Genomic DNA, 24,802 nt, shown 5'->3' on the forward strand with positions numbered 1-24,802 from the left:
GAAGCAAAAAGGTTTCCCCCGATACATTTCCAATCCCGTTGGGATGTGAGTCATTTCAACACAACTGTGTTGGAGAGAGAGACTATTACTGGGCTGTCTCTTGAGGTACCATAAGGACTACAGCTCGGGGATGTGGTATACACACCATACAGGATACTGAAAAAAACAAGGTGGCCTAAACATACTGTAGAGTGCTGCGAGACAAGCGGTGTTGGCAGTGTGGACACCCTGAGTGAACAGTTCTCAAAGAGACCCAAGGTTGAGTGCTGCAGTAGTCGAACATTCTCTTGTCCTTCTCTGTGTCCCTGTGCTGCAGTGTGCACGGACAGGAGAGAGGAGGTCCAGCGAGATCCAGTTATGCTGCAGCCTGGACAACGTACAGCCACAGCGGGGCAGGCAGCATGGAGGGCGTGACCACGGAGCAGACACTGGAGCCGAGCCAGGACGCCAGGAGAGAGAACCACAAGGGCATTCATATCACTGCGGCAACAGCAGCAGCATCAGCAGTAGCCTCCCTCTCAGCCTAGCAGACTAGTTCACCTCAGACAGAGGTGAACACACATGCCGCTATAGACCAACAAGCTGTCAGTAGGGACAGTTTGTATTGAGAAAAAACCAACAGTGTTTTATTGATCATAAGTTTGCATAGGTCAAAGATTATGGTCCATGGAAATGTGACATTTCACTCAAACAGGTCACATTCATAAAATTTGCATTTCTGGCGACCGCACGAACAGAGAATAAATTAAGACACCAACCAGTAAACTATCCCATTGCTGCAGGGAACCATTTATATGAGCTCATATAAAGTTTAGTTTGGCTCTGCTGCTGCATGACTCAGGCCCAGTCAGTGAGAGGCAGGGACGAATCAGTGATACTGATAGCAGGGGAATCCCTGTGCGCCATGATGGAACTTCCATGTGTGTTACTGGGGTATGGGCCAGAAACAACTGGCTTTCCTCTACCTCCTAGCCCTTAGCCCTTTTGGATATATTTGGATCTGAAGAGGTATTTTGTGGTTGAGGAGCTAAATCAGGTGTTTCACTGCAGAGTTTGGGACAAGAACCTGCAGTACTGCAGGAGCAGGAATGAGGAGCGTGTGTTTAGATGGTGTGCATGTGATGCTAGGAAGCTAGACCTGGCATTCAGTGTAGACATCTGGGGGAGTACAGAGGCCACCTAGAGGTCCCTGGGTCACGGCGTCCCCCGAGCCGGGAGTTTTTGGGCAGCTGTCAATGAACGGGGGCAACATTTTGGGGGGCAATGACAATGATAGAAATTGAAACAGAATGCAACTGAATCTGGTTGTTTTAATGGTGACGGTTGATAGTGAATTCCTGGTGACTGTTGATAGTGAATTCCTGGTGACTGTTGATAGTGAATTCCTGGTAACTGTTGATAGCGAGTTCCTTTGTTGATAGCGAGTCTATTTGTGTTTCTGGTCTCTTCCATCAATGTGTTTTAAGGACTGTCGAGATGGAGAGCCGTTAAATTATGACGGTTTTAATAACATGGTTAGATCTAACCATTGTGTTTAATAGGAATATATTGTTACATTCCAACCTGAAATTCCTCTACCATTGAACAGTCTTGTGCTTAGTCTAATATTGTTGCTATGGTGACTGCTCCTAGGGCTTCACAAGGCAGAGGAGAGGAAGCCCTGTCGTCACTCCTGGAGAGTCTCCCTCTCTCCTCACATCTAGGATATTAGAGGTAAAGTCAATGCACAGTGACACAGCACTTTGCATTTCTTTCTAGAGACCAATGCATTTTTACAGTGTCCAGTAACAACACTAACGCAGTTTATTGAAACAGGCCTTGTAATACCATAAGGATTTGTCTGACTTTGTTGGCTGGGACATTTTGGGGGGGGCAATGACAATGTTAGAAATTGAAACAGTTTTGCAACGGTGGTATTCATACTTAGCAATGAAGGTAATATGAGTCTTCTTTCCCCTTTACATGATTGATGAATTCATTTATACATTTTCCGTAACCTCTGGTATCCTTGGTCCTGTTTGAGCTCCTTCAACTGATCGGAGAGTGGATCGTCGTTATACATACAGCCAAAGAGCTAAGCACAGTATACAATAAACATTTTATACTAAAACCCGTTCTTTAATGACTGGCTTGGTATTTAGATCCATTGAGAGAAAAGTGTGTATGTGTACACTCCTCATGATATGATTGGTGGGCTTCCCTTTGTCTTGACTCAAAGCGTTGAACGCAGTCATGATTCAGAAGAGTGAACATTATAAATATCTCCTCTGAAGAGTAGATGGATGCTTTGCAGTTTGCACCCAGAGTAATAACAGCACTATGTCTGAAGCATGCTATTACTGGCTGATGCCATATAATGTACATTTTTATAACAGTTTTAGGGCTAAGACAACATGAAAAACTGTTTTTTTCAGATATAAACAATCATCAATACAGTTGGTGAAGTTAGTACTACCATAAAAGTACTCTCCCCAGAATGTACTGCATCCCCTATATCATTATAGCTTTTAGTAGAAGCTCTTATCCAGAGTGACATACAGGAGGAGCAATTAGGGTTAAGTGCCTTGCTCAAGGGCACGTCAACAGACTTTCCACCTAGCCGCCTGGGGGATTTGAACCAGCAACCATTCAGGTTATTGGCCCAACACTCCGCTAGGCTACCTGCCGCCCCATCAGCATCACTCCTTTCTGCATCACAGCATCACTCTTTTCATGTGGCAGATGTCTGCCTGGGAGTGGAAGGAGTATGCTCGGGGTCTTCTCTCCTCCTCTGCATGAGCATGACACAAACATGCACACGCACATACGTCTACCTGCAGCCAGAGCCCCTACCGAGCAGAGAACAAGGGGGTATTGGCTTCGTTTTGTGTAACTAATCTATGATATGGATGACGTGTGTGTGTGTGTGGTTTGTGTGTGTGTGTGTGGCTGTATGAAGGGGGTTGTTCCTCATTCCTGGCAATAGAGAGAGTGCCTCTCCTGAGAAGTGTCTCTCAGCACTCCGATGCCAAGGGTTCTAGAGTGCAGTCAGCCAGGCGTACAGTACCAGCTGAGACTATCTACATTTTACAGCTGGGTATCGGCTCAAGCGTACATGTATTCAGTACTGTACACGCTGCACACATTCCCACCGACACACACACTGTCACACACTTTCACAGTCACACATGCGTGTGCACACACATGCGCACACACACACACATGCGCACACACACACACACACGTTACATAGATATAATGTATGTAATGTATGTGCGGGGTTGACTAAATAGAAATGGAATCACATGAATCATTTAGGAATCTTGGGAGATGCACTGAACTGCAGCTCGAGGTTTTCCACATGGGCAGTAATGGTGAGATTTACTGACAAGTGATTAATTGCTAGGATAACTCACAGACGAGTTTTAATTTACCCAACTATACCCCAAAAAAAGGAATTGGGGAGAAGCGAAGAGTGGACCATGTTTCGAGAAAGAAGTCAGAGAGAACAACGCCACTCAAGCACTTCTGATCAAGCCAGCTGGAACAACCTGCAGCTGTGACGTTATTTGGCCACTGCTTTCTGAAGAGTAGTTCATCTGGTGACTTTCCCCATGCCGTTATTGTCGCTGTTGGTGAAGAAGATAAAATGTTGGAAAGAGGGGATGAGAGTGTAGAATGGGAAGAGAGAGGAGGAGGGAAGGGGGAAAAAAAGAGGAGGGATGCGGTGGAGGCTGCTGAGGGGGGGACGGCTCATAATAATGGCTGGTACAGAGCGGGTGGAATGGCATCAAAAACATGGAAACCATGTGTTTGGATGTATTTGATACCATTCCACAAGTTCCGCTCCAGCCTTTACCACAAGGTCGTCCTCCCCGATTAAGGTGCCAGTGGAGGAATGCAATAATATGTGTGTGTGTGCTTGCGCACGTGTAAGTGTGTTAAATACATTTGATCAAAGAGGTGAACAATCCCAATTTGTGACCCTGAAATTATTTTCACTTAAGCGACAACATGCAAACGCTGTCTGATTTGCAGAGACATTTATGTGCTTACATTTTGTCCTGGGACAACGACAACACACCATGAGTACATGGTGATGCTACAAAACCTGACCTCAGTCCTCTACTCCACTGGGGGTAGCTATAGACCAAACACAGGCCTGCTGAAGACTAGGGAGATACATAACAGCAACATACACAGTGTGTCCTCTTGTACAGGTCTCTCTGGGATCTTATTCCAGGACTAAGACACTAGGGAAGAGACAGAGTGCAGCACATGCTCCTTTCCCCCAGGCAGTCCATTGGACGGGAGGTGAGGTGTCAGATGAAGGCACTGTGTCCGTGGCACCTTGCCTCTGGCGTCTCTCTCCGGGCCAGTACAGTACCGTGTGTATGTGTGGAAGGTTTGTGTTGGTGGAGGGTTGTGCTGGTGGAGCTTGAATCCCATAGTGATGTGTCAGGGCAATCCTCCTGTAGGCCTTTGGAGGTAAGAGATTGAGACACTGACGTTAAAGTCTATTATGCGCCAGTCAAAATACTTTGGGCGAAACTCAGGCAGTTTTTATGACTGTACAGTATGTCCAAGACGATAAGCTCTCTCATTCGCTAACGTCATAAACCACCACATTACATAAGGAAGAAAAATATAGAGATAAATTACCTCCAGAGTAGAGGTGTTTTACTGGCGCATTGTCGGTTGGATGATTGTTGTTGGCAGGTTGAGATGGGGCGATGAAAATTTCCATCCTGTGAAAAAGGGGAAATTACATGTGAATTTAGGATCCTGTCGAGTCATACATCCTTACATATCCTGCCGTTATCCGTTTATTCATCTTTGATTGAATTGTGCATGTTTCATATGGAGGTAAAAGGGTCTAGACTATCATAATGTGGAACATATCAATGAATGATCCTCTCTGTCCTACATAAGTTCTCTCACTTGAGGGCAGTACTGAGCGTTGTTTTGTTAATGGCCCTTTCAAGTAGTGGTGGGTAAATTTATAAGGACATAAAAAGAGATCTGTGAAGCTAATTCTGCTCGAGCCCATTTTAACAACCAATTAATTAGGCTACTACAATTTTCTCACTTTCAAATGTCAAATGGTTTCTCAACTAGGATGATGTCTTTTTTTTACAGAAATAGTCAGGCCCTATTATGTCCATTTAGATTTAAACTAAATCTAAATTGTGCGTAACTGATTAAATCTAGGTGAATTGGGTCTGATCAGCCTTGATGGAAGGGCACGGTGCACCATGGCTGGTGATGGCTATGATTCATCGTAACAGCTGCTCTTACTGCGGGATGGAGAGGGAGACTGCAGAGCAGAACAGGGACAATACCCCGCGGGAGTACGGTGCAAATGACCAGCCCTACAGCCCCCAGACGGTGAGAGTGAAATAGAAAATGAATATGTTGTTTACGTTATTTTGTTGACATTACATTGTGCATGTACTGTCCTTCTCACATTTTGACTTTCAAAAGACGTGACCTAATTATCAGGATTAATTATGATTCAGTATAATTAGGCTACTCATCTTCATTGTTGTTATAAGTGATTAGTTAACAGAGATTGACAATAATAATAATTAATGTATTTCTTTATTTGTTCATGTGTTATTACATTCGTCATTTTCTCATTTTCATGTATTTGCCATGGCACATTTGTTTCTATGTATGCTGGTGTTTGTGCGTGGGCTGTCTATGTCCACTGCTGCCTCCTTTTCTTGGCCTTTAAGCCTATATGGCCTTTCTGTTTGTTGTGAGAGGAACAGTAAACAGTGGATTCAGGACATAATATTGTATATCATTAAAATCACTACAAACCAGTGAAATATCCCTTTTGGAATATTAAAGATACTTTTTAATTGTTTGAAAATAAAATATAGAATGGGGATGCAAATACTGACCAAAACCAGGTATGAATTGCGTTTTGGCATATTTCTGCTAATATTTTGCAAAGATTATCTATTTTGAAAACCTGGCTAAATTGGATGTGTAATCTGTATAATCATAAGCATTTTGGAATTATCATTATTGAAAGAGTTGTGGCAATGTCAGACATTTACATTTGAGTCATTTATCAGAAGCTCTTATCCAGAGCGACTTGCTCAAAGGCACATCGATAGACTTTCCCCTTAGTTGGCTCTGGAATTTGAACCAGCGACATTTCTGTTATTGGCCCAATGCTCTTAACAGCTAGGCAACGTGCTGCCAATCCAATTAAATCCAATGGAGCCTGTTGGCGGCCATCTTGGAAAATGTGTACCATGTGGTTAGATCAGCAATAGCTAGGCATCATTGTTTAGACTTTTCCTAGCTTTGTGTTAAGTTTGGTGTGCCCGTTATGAAGACATTTTGGGGTACCTCTTTGCTGGACGTAATGCATTCCTATGGGATTTCATATAGGGTGCAATGTACGGGGCAGGTTTCGCATCACATTTCTTGATAACACAATTTAAAGAATCATATTGCATATCATTTTCATCAATAGACATCAGTAAATGCTGCTAAAACATATTCTAAGTGTTTTAATGTAATACATTTGAAATGGCTACAAAACTCAACAATTCAGACAGCTATTTCCGGCATTTTTTCTACCACTATTCTGGTAATATTTGGCTAAATACATAAAACTGACATACTTGGGCCATCATGTTGTCTTATCCTCATTGTAACACACATTTTAAGCCATTATTGTGCATATTACACCAATTATGTATTCAGTTATCGCCATGAAAAATCAATGCAGTCCCTCTCCATTGAAATGAATGGTGGCCATCTTGAAAATAGGCTGCTGGGACTGAAATCTATAATGACAACAACAACAGAAATCCCAATGGGTCTCCTTGTTCTGTGTGAAATGTGATGTAGTTATCATCTAGAGTGCCATGTGATAATAGAGCACATCTAAATACTGACCTTCCTGTCTCGATGTACCCAAAAATGCTTACATGGGAATTGATGGGAAATGATGTAAATATATCACTAGCCACTTTAAACAATGCTACCTTATATAATGTTACTTACCCTACATTATTCATCTCATATGCATACGTATATACTGTACTCTATATCATCGACTGCATCCTTATGTAATACATGTATCACTAGCCACTTTAACTATGCCACTTTGTTTACATACTCATCTCATATGTATATACTGTACTCGATATCATCTACTGTATCTTGCCTATGCTGCTCTGTACCATCACTCATTCATATATCCTTATGTACATATTCTTTATCCCCTTACACTGTGTATAAGACAGTAGTTTTGGAATTGTTAGTTAAATTACTTGTTGGTTATTACTGCATTGTCGGAACTAGAAGCACAAGCATTTCGCTACACTCGCATTAACATCTGCTAACCATGTGTATGTGACAAATAAAATTTGATTTGATGTATGACCTCTGATCCCCCAAGGTGGGCCCATAGAGATGTCATTACCATTTCAATTGTTTCATACCTTAATTGGTGTTGTATTATGAAGTTAATAATACTGTCTATCAATTACATTAGTATGAAAAGATTGTTCCATGATAATACAAAATGACATTTCATACCCCCCAGCCTGTTGGCCCAACTAACCGCATAACGTATAATGCAGTGATAACCACATTTAGCTACCGCCGATACGTGGGTATCAGATCAAAATAGAACCTACAGACATGGACCTTAATGAAATGCATCATTAGACTTTGCCACCCCTAAGTGGAATAAAAATGAAATGTGTCTCTCTGGCCCATGGACTACTAGTAATGAGAAGGAATGGTAATGAACGACTCAGGACTGCAAGATTTCAGATAATAAAATATGGCTATAACATAGTAATATTTCGAACAGGCAGTTGAAGTAGATCTATAATGATATTATTGCTGCTCTTTGGTGTTAGGTTTATGTTGATCCTCTTTTTGCATGCAATAACACAACCAAAAACATGTTTATTAATTGAATGCATAATTGATTGTGTCTCATCAATTTGTCTCGGATATAGGCTCCAGAAAAAACTATGAAACCATTCTATAAAGTCGATTGTTATGTAAATGCATGTTTCATTAGTCGATGGGTCAACCTATTTATCACATTAAGGCTCAAGGAGGACTCTTTGCTGTCTCCTTCAAGGCGGGCTGGTAATCCATCTGTGGAATCGCAACGCAGAGGTGGCACCAGAGGTCCCAGAGTGGTGTGGTGAAGAAAAGAAAAAAGTTTCTGGGGGCCATCGTTTTTCCTGATCTGGTAACTTAACAAGGTAAAACTCTGCACCTTATATGGTATGACGTATATAGGCTATATATAGGCTATGATGGGACCAGAGCTTTTCTAATCAGGTCACAAAAAACTACTGGAAATACACCTGGCCTTGGGGAGGAGGAAAACTCTGTCAAACTACAGAAACCCTGTACTTGTTCATATTCATTATATTTTAAAGAAGGACTAGGGGGGGGGGGGGTTCCTATACACAGACACAGAGACAGCAACATGATTGGACAATAAAACTGACAGGGCCGCGCTTACTTCATGCAGGTTTTCTACGACGGGTTGATCAAAACAAGCATTGTTAGTTACCACTAAGCCATACTAAAAAAAATCTGTTTAGCACTGGTAAGCCTATGATGCAAAAAATGTTGTTTTCTGTTCCATCAGACTAATCCCTGTGCATCCAGTGTCCCATCAGCTCACCCAGACAGTTGATTAACTTGATCTCCACTGTTAAAAAGCATCTAGATATTATTTCACCTTGCTTCTAGCCTAACACTTGATTGGCAACAACAGCGGTTTATACAAACATTGCTCGCTGTCTCTCGAAATGTGCAACATTGCTTCCAATATTGAAATCCGATCTCCACTGTCCAAAAGAGAGTTAACGTTTCAGGACAAGACAGACAACTTTTCTCAACCAGTTGAAATCATCAATCAGCATAATTGTTCTGTCAATGTATACAAAAAAAAAATGTAAAATAGAAAAACAGGTCAAACAAAATATAGTGCAGCTATTCTAGCTTGGCTAGTTAGCAAGTACGTGTGTCCCGTGTTGGGCTGTGTGGCTCAGATGGTAGAGAAAGGTGCTTGCAACACCAGGGTTGTGGGTTTGATTCCCACGGAGAAGTATAAAAATGTCTGCAACTCACTACTGTAAGTCCCTCTGGATAAGAGCGTCTGCTAAATGCCTAAAATCTACATGATAATAGTGTTGCACGGAACATTTAGAATGACTGGGTCGCTTCCATAGATATAGAACAAAAAGACTGGGTCATGTCTCTGGCAACCTAACCGATAGAATGAACAGCCAGCTGGCTTGGCTAGCAACCATAGATGTATTTCTGATGAATGGAAGCATCAACTTTTGGTAGCTGAATAATAGACAACTTTCTAAGTAGAATTTGCACTCATTCAGTTCTGTATGGTCCTGCCTGACAAAAATACATTTTGTGTTTTTAACCTCCTTTGCAAGTAAAATATTTTTACACAACCATCCATTTCATTAATGGGAGATATGTGAAAAAAAAAGTGGTTGTGTTTTGTTCTTCCTCGGATAGGTAGGGGTATCTCAAAAAACTAAAGCCCTTTTTGAGGATTGGCCAAATAAACTAAAACGTATTTATAATCAGCAGATGTCACAAAGTGTTTATTCAGAAACCCAGCCTAAAAAACAAACAAACAGCAAGCAATGTTAATGTAGAGGCACGGTTGCTAGGAAAAACTCCCATAGTAGGCATCGGCTGTTGTTAGTAGCCTACAGTTGATCCGACTCAAAAATAGTATTGTTTCATTGCAAAACTGCAGCATCACTCCGATGTGAAGGACAGGTAAAATGTACACGAGTTGACAAATTGTGAGGCAAATCAGTTAAAAATAACAACACTTGGACCCGATTTTTCTTATCAAACTAAATCAAAAGAGCTGTGGCGCAAGTCACCTCGCCACACGGTTTCCGGCGGTCATGTCGCAAAGTGATAACATTAAAGGGGGACTGCACTTCCTGATTTGGCTTCCTTTTAGATTTGGTTCATTTAGAAATGCGAGCGACCGTGACTGAATTTAAACAGGTTCGGGGTGTGGTTTGATGTGAGTGTCGTGTATGTGTTCGCAGGTGGGAAGAGTTAAACAAATTATTTAGGCAATTAGCTGCAGGCTGGTGTGCAACTGTGGCAAAATTGGTTTGACTTTGGATAACCTATCTCTGGGGATAGTTATGGACCGTCAATATATAACACAATGTAAAAGGAACAATATTTTCATGTTGCCCATCTTTTAGTTGTCTCATTCAATGCTTTCAATATATGTATATGAATTTCTACAATTTCATTGGTTTGAGGTTTTTAAGTCATCGAAATTTGGAGGTATTGACATTTAAAACTATTGTCCCATGTACATTGTGTAATTTACCAATTGTGCCTAAATACCCCCATAGGCCCCATAGGGATATCAAATGTGCAACCAAATTGACCATGGGCATTATGATTATGTGCACTCCAATTGATGATTACAAGCGAGATGATTGTTGCGCGTTGTGGGCATGTGGGTAGGATTAAAATGAACCCGGCCCATGGAAAGCTGTTAGGGTACCCTTCATTCTGTGACCTAGGCCTACCATTTTATCCTATAATTCAAAAACTCAATTTTGGATGAGACTGACTCTATGACCAAAATCATCCGATTTACACTTTGCAGTCAATTTTGAAAACAGAATAAATGTTACTGACTCATATAGATGACACATAGGCCATTTTCAATTTAGAGGCAGTCGCTCTTACCCATGAATGTGTAGTCGTCATGGCGACTGCACCACAACGCGGGCTCAGTCGCATCCAGGGGGCATGACTGCCGCTCTTCATTCTTCTATCCACTCGCACTATGCATTGTGTCCATGTCTTCATCAATGTGCTCACACTATCCTCCATGATGGAAACAGTCTTGAAGTCATGTTTTGTAGGAAAATAAATTCCAAATAGTGCTGATGACAGCCTTAGGATCGAATTTTAATAAGATACATCGATTACCAAGGATTAGTACCACTATCAATTGTAGACTATACAAAATATTTTAGCCTATATACTGCGTAATGATACATTTAGATTTTATGCAGGTATTTTATCAAAGGCATTCCACAGTCTTGATCCCTGCCATATCTTTAACAAAAATTGGCATAGGCTGTAATGTAACTGTAATGCTAAAAGTAACATTGTAAACATATAACAAATACGTAGCCTAAATTCCCTTTTGTATCAGATCAGAACAATAAGAGCCTAAACAATACTCAGTCTGCTCTCATAGTGCAGTATGTTATGTCCATGATATTTCCAATACGCATAGGTTGCCCATTCAGATGTTATCATCTGATGAAAATGACATCATACAGACATTGTAGATTATATTGCTATTCATGACAAGAACACTGAACACTGATAACTGAACTTTCCCCATCAAAAAAACACAACGACAACTCTGTTTAGATTCGGGGGGTAAATATGCAACACTTACAACCTATCGAACATCAACACCTATTTTTGACTGAAGGACGAATCGAACGATCACAGTACGGTTGAACCTGTCTGGTACACTATAGCGGTGCACACTCCACCTGGCAGACACATTATGCACCGACACGTCACGATTAGCCATCATAGAAAAAATTGTCGTCGCAACTGTATCATATCTATCGTCATAATCCATATAAAGTGAAAGCGTTTACACATCCGTAAATATCTTTTTGATGTTCACGCAGTTTTGGCTATTCTCATTGGTGAAGTTGGGCTGTTTATACCCACTGTTGATGCCCTCCTCTATATATTCCGACTTGTCCAGAGATGAGGTGCTACGAGTCCTTTTCAGCTCATCTGTGGCTGAGGGTAGGTGCTCGCAGCTGCTGACATGCAAGTACTGTGCGTGCTCTTCTCCATCAGTCTCCCTATGGTAAAAGTAATTGAAGTTGGAGACAATAACTGGCACAGGGAGAGCAATAGTTAACACTCCGGCAATAGCACACAATGACCCAACAATTTTGCCACCAATGGTCACAGGGTGCATGTCTCCATATCCGACAGTAGTCATGGTGACCACAGCCCACCAAAACGCATCTGGGATGCTTGTAAAACTGGATGACGGGTCATCGGCCTCAGCAAAGTAAACAGCACTTGAGAAAAGGATAACTCCAATAAAAAGGAAAAATATCAACAGTCCAAGTTCCCTCATGCTGGCCTTTAGTGTCTGCCCTAAAATCTGTAGCCCCTTAGAGTGCCTGGAGAGCTTGAAGATGCGAAAGACTCTCACGAGCCTTATCACTCTGAGAATGGCCAGGGACATGGCTTGCTGACCGTTACCCTGCTTCTCAGCCAGTTCTGTCCCCAAAGTGATAAAGTAGGGAAATATGGCGACAATGTCGATTATGTTCATTATGTTTTTTGAGAACGTGGATTTGCTGGGGCACGCGAAGAACCTGACCAGCAACTCAAAAGAGAACCATATTATGCAAAGTGTCTCTATCACAAAGAAAGGGTCGGTGAATGGATTTACGTGGTAGGAGGCCGTCCCGTTGACGGTAAGTGCCACAGTGACAGGGTCTCTGTCATCCCGAAACTCAGGCAAGGTCTCCAAACAGAATATAACAATTGAGATTAAAATGACAAGCACGGAGACTATGGCTATTCCCCTAGCTGGCCCAGAGCTTTCAGGGTACTCAAACAAAAGCCAAACCTGCTTTTGGAATTCATTATCTGGTAAAACACGTTCCTCTTCTTTTATGAATCCTTCATCCTCCCGGAATTTTTCCATAGCCTCTTCCCCGAGTTGATAGAAATTGATCTCCTCAGAGAAGATGTCAATGGGCACGTTAACAGGTCTCCTGATGCGCCCCCCCGACTGGTAATAATAGAGAATGGCATCAAAGCTGGGTCGGTTTCTGTCAAAAAAATACTCGTTCCTCAGTGGGTCAAAGTAACGCATCCTCTTTCTCCGGTCCCCGAGCAACGTTTTGGGAAACTGATTGAAAGTTTTTAGTTGAGTTTCGAATCGCAAACCTGAAATGTTGATAACCACCCTCTCGCAGCCGAGCTCTTGCTCAAATCGATCCATGGACAGGTGTCTCGAAAGCGCCATTGACTCCTCCAACATGTTCTCCATTGAAATGACGCCCATCTCCGTCTTTGAGTAACCGTGGTTCTTAACGCTGTCGGATGATGTTGAAGTGGTCATCCACACAGGTGGTATGGAGGGGTCAGACTGCAACGCGCCTCCTCTAGCCAAACCCCCAAAGACCCTTGGAGAACCAGAGCTGACGCTCATGCGACGCGTCTCCCATCCCCTCTCCTCGTCGTCTCCGCTCGTTGCCACAGTGAAGTGTTTCCGCCCCACTAAGCACACACTGGGGGTTTATAAACACATATTTATTCCCGCCCATGTCGCACATATGTCTGACACACTCCCACCGTTCACCAAATCCGAACCCAACTTGACATAATCATAGACAAGCAGGCGCGCGCCATCTCACTTTGTTTCCACACCTTGTGTGGAAGCGATAACAGCAAGTTCCCAAAATGTATCGGGTTCCAATGGTTACCTCATTTTATATTTTCCCTGATTGAAAACATTCTTCAAAACCCCCATCATCTCCCCTATCATCTCCCTATCATACATGTACATTTCTATTGTCTAATATGATGACAATTTCAATTAAATGACAAAACCGTCTGTCGCAAGGGGTTAAAAGTAATTTCTATGTTAGACTGACTTGTTTTTTTTTAGGTTTGCTTACTGTTCAGCGCCAACAACCATAGCTCTCCATGGTGCTGAAATAAGCGCTCCATTCATATGACTGATTGGTTGGCAAAACAAATAGGCTATTATTAACGTTACCCATGGCCACAAAACATGACTCAATGATTCATGACCAATCATCATATCAATCTCTTGCACTTGTTGACATACTCATAACACATAGGAATTATAACCCAATCGCTGCTATTTTATGTCTACATTTCATCATGAGTAATCATTATTCGCTGTTTATGTACATGTGTCAGTAAAACACCATTTATACAAGAGGATATTGCATCCCTTCATATTAGTGGATTCGGCTATTTCAGCCACACCCGCTGCTGACGGGTCTATAAAATCGAGCACACCGCCATGCAATCTCCATAGACAAACATTGACATTGGACTTACCTTACAGAAGAGCTCAGTGACTTTCAACGGGGCACTGTCATACGATGCCACTTTTTCAACAAGTCAGTTCTTCAAATTTCTGCTCTGATAGAGCTGCCCTGGTCAACTGTAAGTGCTGTTATTGTGAAATAGAAACATCTAGGAGCAACAACGGCTCAGCGGTGAAGTGGTAGGCAACAGAAGTTCACAGAATGGGACTGCCGAGTGCTGAAGTAAAAATTGTCTGTCCTCAGTTGCAACACTCATTTTCGAGGTCACCATGCACAAAGCCAAGCATCGGCTGGAGAGGTGTAAAGTTCTCCACCATTGGATACTGGAGCAGTGGAAACGTGTTCTCTGGAGTATGAATCACACTTCACCATCTGGCAGTCAGATGGACAAATCTGGGTTTGGCAGATGCTACCTGCCCAAATGCATAGTTCCAACTGTAAAGTTTGGTGGAGGAGGAGTGATGGTCTGGGGCTGTTTTTCATGGTTCGTGCTAGGCCCCTTAGATCCAGTGAAGGGAAATCTCAATGCTTCAGCATACAATAACATTCTAGACAACTCTGTGCTTCCAACTTTGTGGCAACAGTTTGGGGAAGGGCCTTTCCTGTTTCAGCATGGCAATGCCTCTGTGCACAAAGAGAAGTCCATACAGAAATGTTTGTCAAGATCGGTGTGGAAGAACTTGACTGGCCTGCACAGAGCCCTGACATCATCCCCATCAAACATCTATGAGAGGAATTGGATTGCCGACTGCAAGCCAGGTCTAATCACCCAATATCAGTGCCCAACCTCATTAATGCTGTCGTGGCTGAATGGAAGCAATGTCCCCCAGCAATGTCCCCCAGCATCTAGTAGAAAGCCTTCCCAGAAGAGTGGAGGCTGTTATATCAGCAAAGGGAGGACAAACTCCATATTAATGCCCAAGATTTTGGAATGAGATGTTTGACGAGCAGGTGTCCACATACATTTGGTCATGTAGTGTACTATGAAGCCTATTGTCCAGACTGCTGGTATGCAGTAGTAATGAATCAATTGCTAAGATCTGGAGACCGTGGCAACAGTAGATCCATTACCACTGTTCCCATTTTATCAGATCACAGCACGCAGACCTCACGCCTTAAAATAGGCCATGAAGTCACTTTTCATCACTATATCACAAGTGCAGTGCTGTCAGTATTCAGTATTCCGAACAGCGTCAAACAAGTGTCTGAACTGAGCTATCAACCTCTGTAGCAGCAGGGGATTGATGAGGAAAATGCAACATCAATGTTCAATCTCAATGGACTACTTATTAATGATGACAAGGGCTCATCATAGGGAGGGGTTTATGGTCAGCTGCAACACGTTCATCTGTCCAGACAAACAGATCCTCCACGAAATAAGGTATGACCAAGTTCACTCAAACCAGCAATTCAGGGAAAAAAAACTCAGTGCGAAAAAATCTGATTGCTCCTGCACCAGTTCTGCACAGCAACATTTCAAGAGCTATAACTGAATCGAAAATGTTATTATTTATATTGGTGAAACAAAGCAAAAATCTACATTTTCATGAAAGGTTGCATTCTCATAGTGATTGTTTTGAGTGTGCTTTTAAGGCTTTTGGAGTTGGCTGCATTTGAAAAGCTTCTATGGCACCGCATTTTCCAATAGTAGGGTCAGAACCTCTGGATTTTCTAGTTGTAGAAATATGTTTTTGTCTATTTTGTCTAAATTCAAAAGACATTTGGTGGGTCACAGCCCACAGAAGGTTAATGAAACGCTGCATTATATGCTTTTTGCATATACAATGAGTGTACAAAACAGTAGGAACACCTTCCTAATATTGAGTTGCACCCCCTTTTGCCCTCAATTTGTCAGGCATAGACTCTACAATATGTTGAAAGCATTCCACAGGAATGCTGGCACATGCTGACTCCAATGCTTCCCACAGTTGTGTCAAGTTGGCTGGATGTCCTTTGGGTGGTAGACCACTCTTGATACACAAGGAAAACTGTTGAGCGTGAAAAATCCAGCAACATTGTAGTTCTTGACACACTCAAACCAATGAGCCTGGCACCTACTACCAAACCCCATTCAAAAGCACTTAAATATTTTGTCTTGCCCATTCCCTCTCTAAATGACACACACACACACACACAATCCATGTCTCAATTGTCTCAAGGCTTAACAATCCTTCTTTAACCTGTCTCCTCCCCTTCATCTACACTGAAGTGGATTTAACAATCAATAAGGGATCATAGCTATCACCTGAACTCATCTGGTCAGTCTATGACATGGAAAGAGCATGTTTTGTACACTCAGTGTATAACTGTAAGACTAAAACTCTGATGTAATTTATATTTAAGGAAGTTGGAGGCTTTGCCACAAAAAATAACTAAATCAAAATGACTAGAGCAATTATCCTGCTGATCGCCCTTCCCCTCCCTCGTAGGATACTGTTTACGTCTCGTTTGGCCTCCATGGAAACAAAACATTATAAGCTTTCATAGGATGAAAAGTGTTGAGTTGGCGACAGACATGTTACATAATTTCCAATAAAACATTTGTTGGGACAAGGACAGGAGAGACTATTTCCCAAATGTTTCTTAAATGAAATATCATGAAAAGCCCTTTTCAGTTCAGACACAGAGGAAATAGGCTCTTTGTGTTGAATGTGAAGGCCCTTTTCAATCAACAAAGTGACAGATACAAGAAAAGAAAAGACCCTGGGTAGAAGAGACACCTTTCATTTAAACACTTTCATGGACATCCTCTTCTGAATAGACCACCATGGTTACAACTATGATAGGATCTCTGTCTTCTCTCTTCTCCCTTTCTCTGTCTCTCTCTGTCTCTCTCTGTCTCTCTCTCTGTCTCTCTTTCCCTCTTTCTCCAAATGCACATCTTCAGCTAACAGTAAATACAATTTAAATCGGTAATTTACCCAGGGAATTTGTGTAAGCACTAAGCAGTCTGTTTGTCCCTGTAAACAGTGAGGGAGTAACTGTTCTGAACCCTGTCTGACCCACTCGGGATCTGATCTTACACTTTGAGAAACGTCATGTTTTCATGTATATCTTCATATGCCTTTCCTTTTTTCGGAAGTGGTTCGATGTGTTCAATTAATAGAGACGAAGGGTCATTCATTCAGGAGTTCTGACATCGTTTGATAGGCCCGTTTCATATGCAGACATCATTAATCACACCTGCCTAATGTCATTTTGGTGACGGTGTCAGGGGTGTGCATCATCTGCATCTTCGCATATGACATCCACGTGTTCTTGTGTGTTCGAGAGAGCGAGAGCGAGAGAGAGAGAGAGAGAGGGAGAGAGAGAGAGAGAGAGAGAGAGAGAGAGAGAGAGAGATAATGGAATTCCCCACTGTGTACAACCAATGTGAGATCCAAGATGTCAGGCTGCAAATCAAGTTGGTTATTTGAACTGTTCCAGTCACAATGTAACGCCACCAAAAGTGATTGATCCTCCCATCTAGAACAGGCCAGGGCAGTGGTTGGACATGAACAACCTCTTTCCCAGACATCCCCATGCTCAATTTCACGTACAGTAGTTGCATTAATAGTTAATAGGCTTTCATATAAAGTCCCTGCATGCATTTACCACATTCAAAACCCATTCCAACCTACCAATGGGAATTGTTCTGCGTTCTCTAATCTTAGGAGTGAAGAGCACTGGGCTACAACTTACATTTCGGCAGGGAATGTTTATCTTTGGTACGGCTGAAATGTAATATGATAGTCGAAACTGCTTTGTGCGATTGTCTCACGGCTTAGGACAAGGACCTGGCATGCCAAAGCACACTGGGAACAACCGTAATAATTCCCTCGGAAACAAAATGGTCTTATCTGCACTGGGGAACAAAGAGAATATGCCACTCCAGTCATACTTCGACTGCAGTACACCAGGCCAGATGCCATTTCTTCAATGCGGTTCATGTTTTATCATAGTAATGATGCTTAGGTGCCTCTTTGACTAATGAGAAACAAGTCTTTTTTTTGTCCGTCTACTTCAGCTCGTAAGCACACGGTGGAATCCATAGAGCCAGAGAGAGACCAGGGGCCATCGATACATAATCCATTGGCTGTGCATGGAATCACTACACACTACACTGTCTATCTACACCAGGGGTCTCCAGCCTCTGTAGCATGAGAGCTGCTTTAAAAAAGAAATGTAATGTTGTGATCTACTATTTTTTTCTAGCTTTCAAATAGGCACATTCTTCTCTTCTCCTCTACCCCACAACTCCTCCCAAGGTCCTTAGTGTACAAGTAGTGCACTATGTTTTCTGTTAATATACCAAGTAAAATAATGTTTAATTAACAACTCTAAGGGGGCCTATATAATCTGTGATCACCCCCCCCCCCAAACATTTTTTAAAAATATTTTTATACTATATTATATTATATAAAGTTCTCAGTTTTATTTCTCCTGGTTTCATACTTTTTTTGATTTTCACTCTCAAATGAAAAAAACCTCATAGAGAAACAACACAGTTGTATGTTCAGTGTGCATACCAGTGCTTAAATCACATCAGAATACATTTAGTTTAGGTTTGGAAGAAAACTAACCAATTTCGTTTTTTGAGTGTAATGTGCCATCTAATGGGTCGGTCATGCCATGGTTCTGTACTGCTGCTGCTCATTTCATGGCAAGGTTTGCAAATAATAGATACAAATTATATACTTACTCATTATATATTTCTGGGATAATGTCAATGTTGTATTAATTGCTTGCGGTTTCTGATACTTGTGAGATTTGTTTGTGAGAGTTTGCGGTGGTGCTCATTCTATGTACTTTCAGAATTATGCGGCGAGCTACTCATAGGTGGGCAGTAGCTCGCACTCAACCTTTTGGAGACCCCTGATCTATACAATATTGCGGGTCAAGGTCATAAATAACATAACATAAAAATTGTAATTTATTTCAACCAGACTACCATTTGGCAGCGAGAGAGATCCACTAGGGTTCATTTGGATCCAATTAGATCCATGCAGCAGATGTCCGCATTCTGCATTGGGGTAATTTGTTCCAATTAGATCTATACAGCAGATGTCTGCAATCTGCATTTCCCCATCACTGGAGTAACTAATTACCTTAACTCATTTGAGTAAACTAACACTATGCGAAAATGATATTGTGTTATATGTTGAAAATATATACATCAGTGTAATTAAATATACATAATCAACTTATACATGATACACAAATTAAACAATTTAATACAATGTTTAATTTCTTATATGAAGTGTACATTGAAAAAAAAATGGAACAATAGGAAACTTAAATTGCGGTCTGGCATCCTCAGTGATGTTTTTTCTTCTTCATTAATTAGGTCTTGCCACCACGGAAATGTGAACAGCAGCTGCTTCCACGGCAACGTGCAAAACAAGCATGACACACATACCAAACGGCCTGGGGGGATAGATTGAAGCTTCTCATCAACTTAGCTATACGCTCTAATATCACAGGTAAATACAAACAACACACACAACACAACACACACACACACACACACACACACACACACACACACACACACACACACACACACACACACACATACACACACACACACACACACACACACACACACACACACACACACACACACACACACACACACACACACACACACACACACACACACACACACACACACACACACACACACACACAGCTCAGAGGCTTTGCATTTAAAATGCTTAGACAAACCTCTCCGCTTCCATAATAAGCCTCCTCTGTGGAGGTCATACATACAGGGAGGATAATGCACTGTATGTATTGGATAGAAATATTCAACCAAACAATCATTGTGTGATACATCATTACAAATGACTGCTATTGTGATCATTTGACTCACAAGATCATGAATAGAAGCCCGAAGATCCATTTTAATAAGCGTTTTACCGACCCATAATCACCAGAAAGTGACATTCAAGGTAAATGTTTAGTGCGATATACTGTAGTACAACCTCCCGACGAGTGACAGAACACCAGCTAAGACTTACAGCCCCAGAAATGTCATATGGCATATCACATCTTAAGACACTATTACAAATGACACCACGGCAATGAGATGTGAAGGTCATCTGAAGTAGAGGCGGCGTGCAGGGAATAGGGGATCCAACCTCCTGGATTACTGCTTCCTCACACCATATACTGTATGACATCCTGTCAAGGTAATGGATTGAGCAGAAAGCCACCCCCCTTGGGTATTAGGTCAATGCTTTCTGTCTGATCACAGTTGAAGAGGTGGGCCATATTTCAAGGATGACTTGAAAAGGAAGCTAAAACAGTGTAAGAGATGGGTGAGGATGTATAGGAGATACCGTAAATTGTCTCAAGGCTTATAAAAATCCTTCTTTAACCTGTTTCCTCCCCTTCATCTATGCTGATCGAAGTGGATTTTAACAAGTGATGTCAATAAGGGAGCATAGGTTTCACCTGGACTCACCTGGTCAGTCAATGTCATGGAAAGTGCAGGTGTTCTTAATGCTTTGTATACTCAGTGTATATGAATTATGTGTAAATAGTATTTTTGTTGTCTCTTGGTGTCTTTCCAATACACTGTATAACTAATTTTATTTATTTTTCTTATGTAATATCTTGTTGTTGTTGTCTATTACTTGTATGCACTTATTCCTCTAAAATTCATTGGACTACTTTGGTTACGTCCCTGTTAGTGAGCATTTCTCCTTCACCAATCCGATAATCAGATAATTCACCCACCTGACAGGTGTGACATATCAAGAAGCTAATTAAACAGGATGATCATTCCACAGGTGCACCTTGTGATGGGGGACAATAAAAGGCCATTCTAACATGTGCAATTTGGTCACACAACACACTGCTACAGATATCTCAAGTTTTGAGCATGCAGCTGGCATACTGACTGCAGGAATGTCCACCAGAGCTGTTGCCAGAGAATTGAATGTTCATTTCTATACGATAAGCAGGCTCAGGATCAGGGGCAGGCAGAGTGGTCAGGCGGGCGGGCTCAGGGTAGGGACAGGCAAGGGTCCAAACCAGGTGGACGAGAAAAGGGAGGCTGTGGAAAAGCAGGAGCTGATACAAAAACGCTGGTTGACTTGACAAACAAGATGAACTGGCAACAGACAAACAGAGAACAGGGCTGTGAGACATGGGTTTAACTCGGGACACATGAAAGGTATATGAAGGTTACGGGGGAAACAGAAGATGAACAGCAGAGGGACTAATCATTTTAGACATGGGAAACAGGCCAATAAACCGGGGGAGGGGCAGATCCCGGATGGATAGCCATACCTTCTGCCCGAGACGATACCAGGGAGCCGGTGTCTGATGGCAATCCGCTTGTCGTCAATACCTGGAGGTGGTCTTGAGGAGGGCGCATCCAGGCTTTCCTCCAGGGACGACGACAGCTGAGCAGAAGGTACGCTGACTTCTTCCTCCTGCTCGGGGAAGAGCGGGGGCTGATACCTCAGAGAATATTCAAATGGCGTTAGGCCCGTGGCAGAGCAGGGAAGAGAGTTGCATGTGTATAACACCCAGACTTTTTTTCCTAAGGTCTTGGCTGAGGTCTTGGCTGTTTTATTTAGATTTTCCTATGATGTCAAGCAAAGAGTCACTGGGTTTGAAGGTAGGCCTTGAAATACATCCACAGGTACATTGTATGAGTTATGGCTTCACACCCCCTAATGTGGATAAAGAGTTACTTGTCTAACAGAACACAGAGCGTGCTCTTCATAGAAGCCTCTGCAACATAATCCAGGTAGAATCAGGAATTCCCCAGGGCAGCTGTCTAGACCCCTTACTTTTTCAATATTTACTAATAACATGAGAAAAGCCAATGTGTCTATGTATGTGCATGACTCAACACTATACACGTCAGCTACTACAGTAACTGAAATGACTGCAACACTTAACAAAGAGCTGCAGTTAGTTTAAGAATGGGTGGAAATGAATAAGTTAGTCCTAAATATTGTATTTGGCTCAAAGTGGAAGAGAGATTGTCTTCATCACTACTTGTTTTTGTAAAAGGTGTTGACAAGCTGAATGTACCAAGCTGTGTGTTTAAAATACTAGCACACAGCTTGGACATCCATGCATACCCCACAAGACATGCCACCAGAGGTCTCTTCACAATCCCCAAGTCCAGAACAAACTATGGGAGGTGCTCAGTACTACAGAGAGCCATGGCGACATGCAACTCCATTCCACATCAGATAAGTGATGTAAGCAGTAGAATCAGATTAAAGAAACAGGTAAAAATACACGTTATGGAACAACAGGGACTGTGAAGAAACACACACAAAGGTAGAGACACGCATATGTATACATTGTGATATTGTTGTATGGTGGCATTATACATTGTGTACTGTAGATATGTAGTGGTGTAATAATGTTATATGATGTACTGTTTTATCTTTTGTTTTATATGAAATGTAAGTGCTTTAATATGTTTGGACCCCAGGAAGTGTAGCTGCTGCCTAAGCAGCAGCTAATGGGGATCATTAATAAATATAAATAAAAATGCATATAGTCCGGGTGGCCATTTCAATAGTCACTGCGGGTACAACATCTCCTATTCACTTCCTCATGAACTAAGTCACCGCATCTGTGTATTTGTCAATGTTATTCTCAGAGGCTACCCGGAACATATCCCAGTCTGTGTGATCAAAAGAATCCTGAAGGATGGATTCTTATTGGTCAGACCGGAAAGGAACCTTTTAGAGCTCACTTCAGACTGGTACTTTATGCGTTTCAGTTTGACTGTGACCTCTCCAGCTTGCTGACAAGAAAGAGTGATTCATTTAATATTTACTTTGAGTGTCCAGTGTAAGAAATTACGATCAAGACTATCCTACTAATGGGACATTAACAACTGTAATATCTTATGTTTCACCAAGTCGTGGCTGAACGACGACATGGATAATATAGAGCTGGCACAATTTTCCACGCACCGGCAGGACAGAGAAGCTACGTCTGGTAAGACGAGGGGTAGGGGTATGTGTTAATTTGTCAATAACAGCAGGTGCGCGATGTCTAATATTAAAGAAGTCTCAAGGTATTGCTGGCAGCATTCCCGCAAAACTGAAAGCGTGAACCGCTGCTTTAATTCAGGGCAAGGCGACCGGAAACATGACCGAATACAAACAGTGTAGCTATTCCCTCCGCAAGGCAATCAAACAGGCTAAGCGTCAGTATAGAGACGAAGTAGAGTCACAATTCAATGGCTCAGACACAAGAGGTATGTGGCAGGGTCTACAGTCAATCACGGACTACAAAAAGATAACCAGCCCCTTCGCGGACCACGATGTCTTGCTCCAAGACGAACTAAACAACTTTATTTCCTCACTTTGAGGACAATACATGTCCCACCGACACGGCCCGCTACCAAACCCCGCAGACTCTCCTTCACTGCAGCCAATGTGAGTAAAATATTTAAACGTGTTAACCCTCGCAAGGCTGCCGGCCCAGACGGCATCCCTAACCGCGTCCTCAGAGCATGCGCAGACCAGTTGGCTGGTTTGTTTACGGACATATTCAATCATTCCTTATGCAGACGACACTACAGTTGTAGGCTTGATTACCAACAACAACGAGACAGCCTACAGGGAGGAGGTGAGGGCCCTCCGAGTGTGGTGTCAGGAAAATAACCTCACACTCAATGTCAACAAAACAAAAGAGATGATCGCGGACTTCAGGAAACAGCAGAGGGAGCAGCCCCCAATCCACATCGAGTTTTAACATTGAGTGGCTGCTGCCAACATACTGACTCATCTCTAGCCACTTTCATGTTTAAAAATTGGATGTAATAAATGTCTCACTAGCCACTTTAAACAATGCAGCTTTATATGTTTTCATACCCTATATTACTCATCTCATATGTATATACTGTATTCTATACCATCTACTGCATCTTGCCTATGCCGTTCGGCCATTGCTCATCCATATATTTTTATTTACATATTCTTATTCATTCCTTTACACTTGTGTGTGTATAAGGTAGTTGTTCTGAAATTGTTAAATCACTTGTTAGATATTACTGCAGGGTCGGAACTCGAAGCACAAGCATTTCGCTACACTCACATTAACATCTGCTAACCATGTGTATGAAACAAGTACATTTTAAATAAAATAAAATGTTATTTTGATTTATTAAGACTCTATAAGGCAATAAGCAAACAAGAAAATGCTCATCCATAAGCAGCGCTCCTAGTGCCCTGGGACATTAATGCAGGCAAACTTTAATCGTTATTACCTCATTTCAACCAGCATTTGCAACCAGAGGAACAAAACTCCAGACCACCTTTACTCCACACACAGAGATGCATATAAAGCTCTCCCCCGTCCTTCATTTGGAAAATCTGACCATGATTATATCCTCCTGATTCCTGCTTAAAAGCAAAAACTAAAGCAGGAGGTACCAGTTACTCACTCAATGCGGAACTGATCAGATGGCGCGGATGCTACGTTACAGGACTGTTTTGATAGCACAGACTGGAATATGTTCCGGGATTCATCCAACGGCATTCAGGAGTATACCACCTCAGTCATCCTCAGTCATCGGCTTCATCAATAAGTGCATCGACGACGTGACCCACAGTGACCGTACGTACATATCCCATTCAGAAACCATGGAGTAAAGGCGACATCCACGTTGAGCTAAAGGCTAGAGCTGCCGCTTTCAA

At 42.1% G+C, this 24,802-nt stretch overlaps 1 protein-coding gene across 2 annotated transcripts; it reads right to left on the reverse strand.

The window, feature by feature from the left end:
* Positions 1 to 3,780: 3,780 nt before the first annotated feature.
* Positions 3,781 to 13,406, reverse strand: LOC109890147 (potassium voltage-gated channel subfamily A member 3-like). Of its 2 annotated transcripts, XM_020482108.2 has the most exons (4): positions 11,465 to 13,406; positions 10,738 to 10,948; positions 4,642 to 4,727; positions 3,781 to 4,459 (listed from the first exon to the last, which is right to left on the reverse strand). In XM_020482108.2, exon 1 carries the CDS (start codon positions 13,262 to 13,264, stop codon positions 11,672 to 11,674), a length of 1,593 nt encoding a protein of 530 aa, XP_020337697.2. In that variant the 5' UTR covers positions 13,265 to 13,406; the 3' UTR covers positions 3,781 to 4,459; positions 4,642 to 4,727; positions 10,738 to 10,948; positions 11,465 to 11,671. The 2 variants fall into 2 exon arrangements, with proteins under 2 accessions (XP_020337697.2, XP_020337699.2); XM_020482110.2 differs by having other exon boundaries at positions 10,738 to 13,406.
* Between the last annotated feature and the right edge of the window lie 11,396 nt (positions 13,407 to 24,802).

This window comes from Oncorhynchus kisutch, linkage group LG5 (assembly GCF_002021735.2).
Source record: "Oncorhynchus kisutch isolate 150728-3 linkage group LG5, Okis_V2, whole genome shotgun sequence".
Taxonomy (NCBI): domain Eukaryota; kingdom Metazoa; phylum Chordata; class Actinopteri; order Salmoniformes; family Salmonidae; genus Oncorhynchus; species Oncorhynchus kisutch.

Excerpts from the sequence above, each read along its gene's own strand:
- LOC109890147 (XM_020482108.2), bottom strand. The coding sequence starts at position 13,264 with ATGAGCGTCAGCTCTGGTTCTCCAAGGGTCTTTGGGGGTTTGGCTAGA.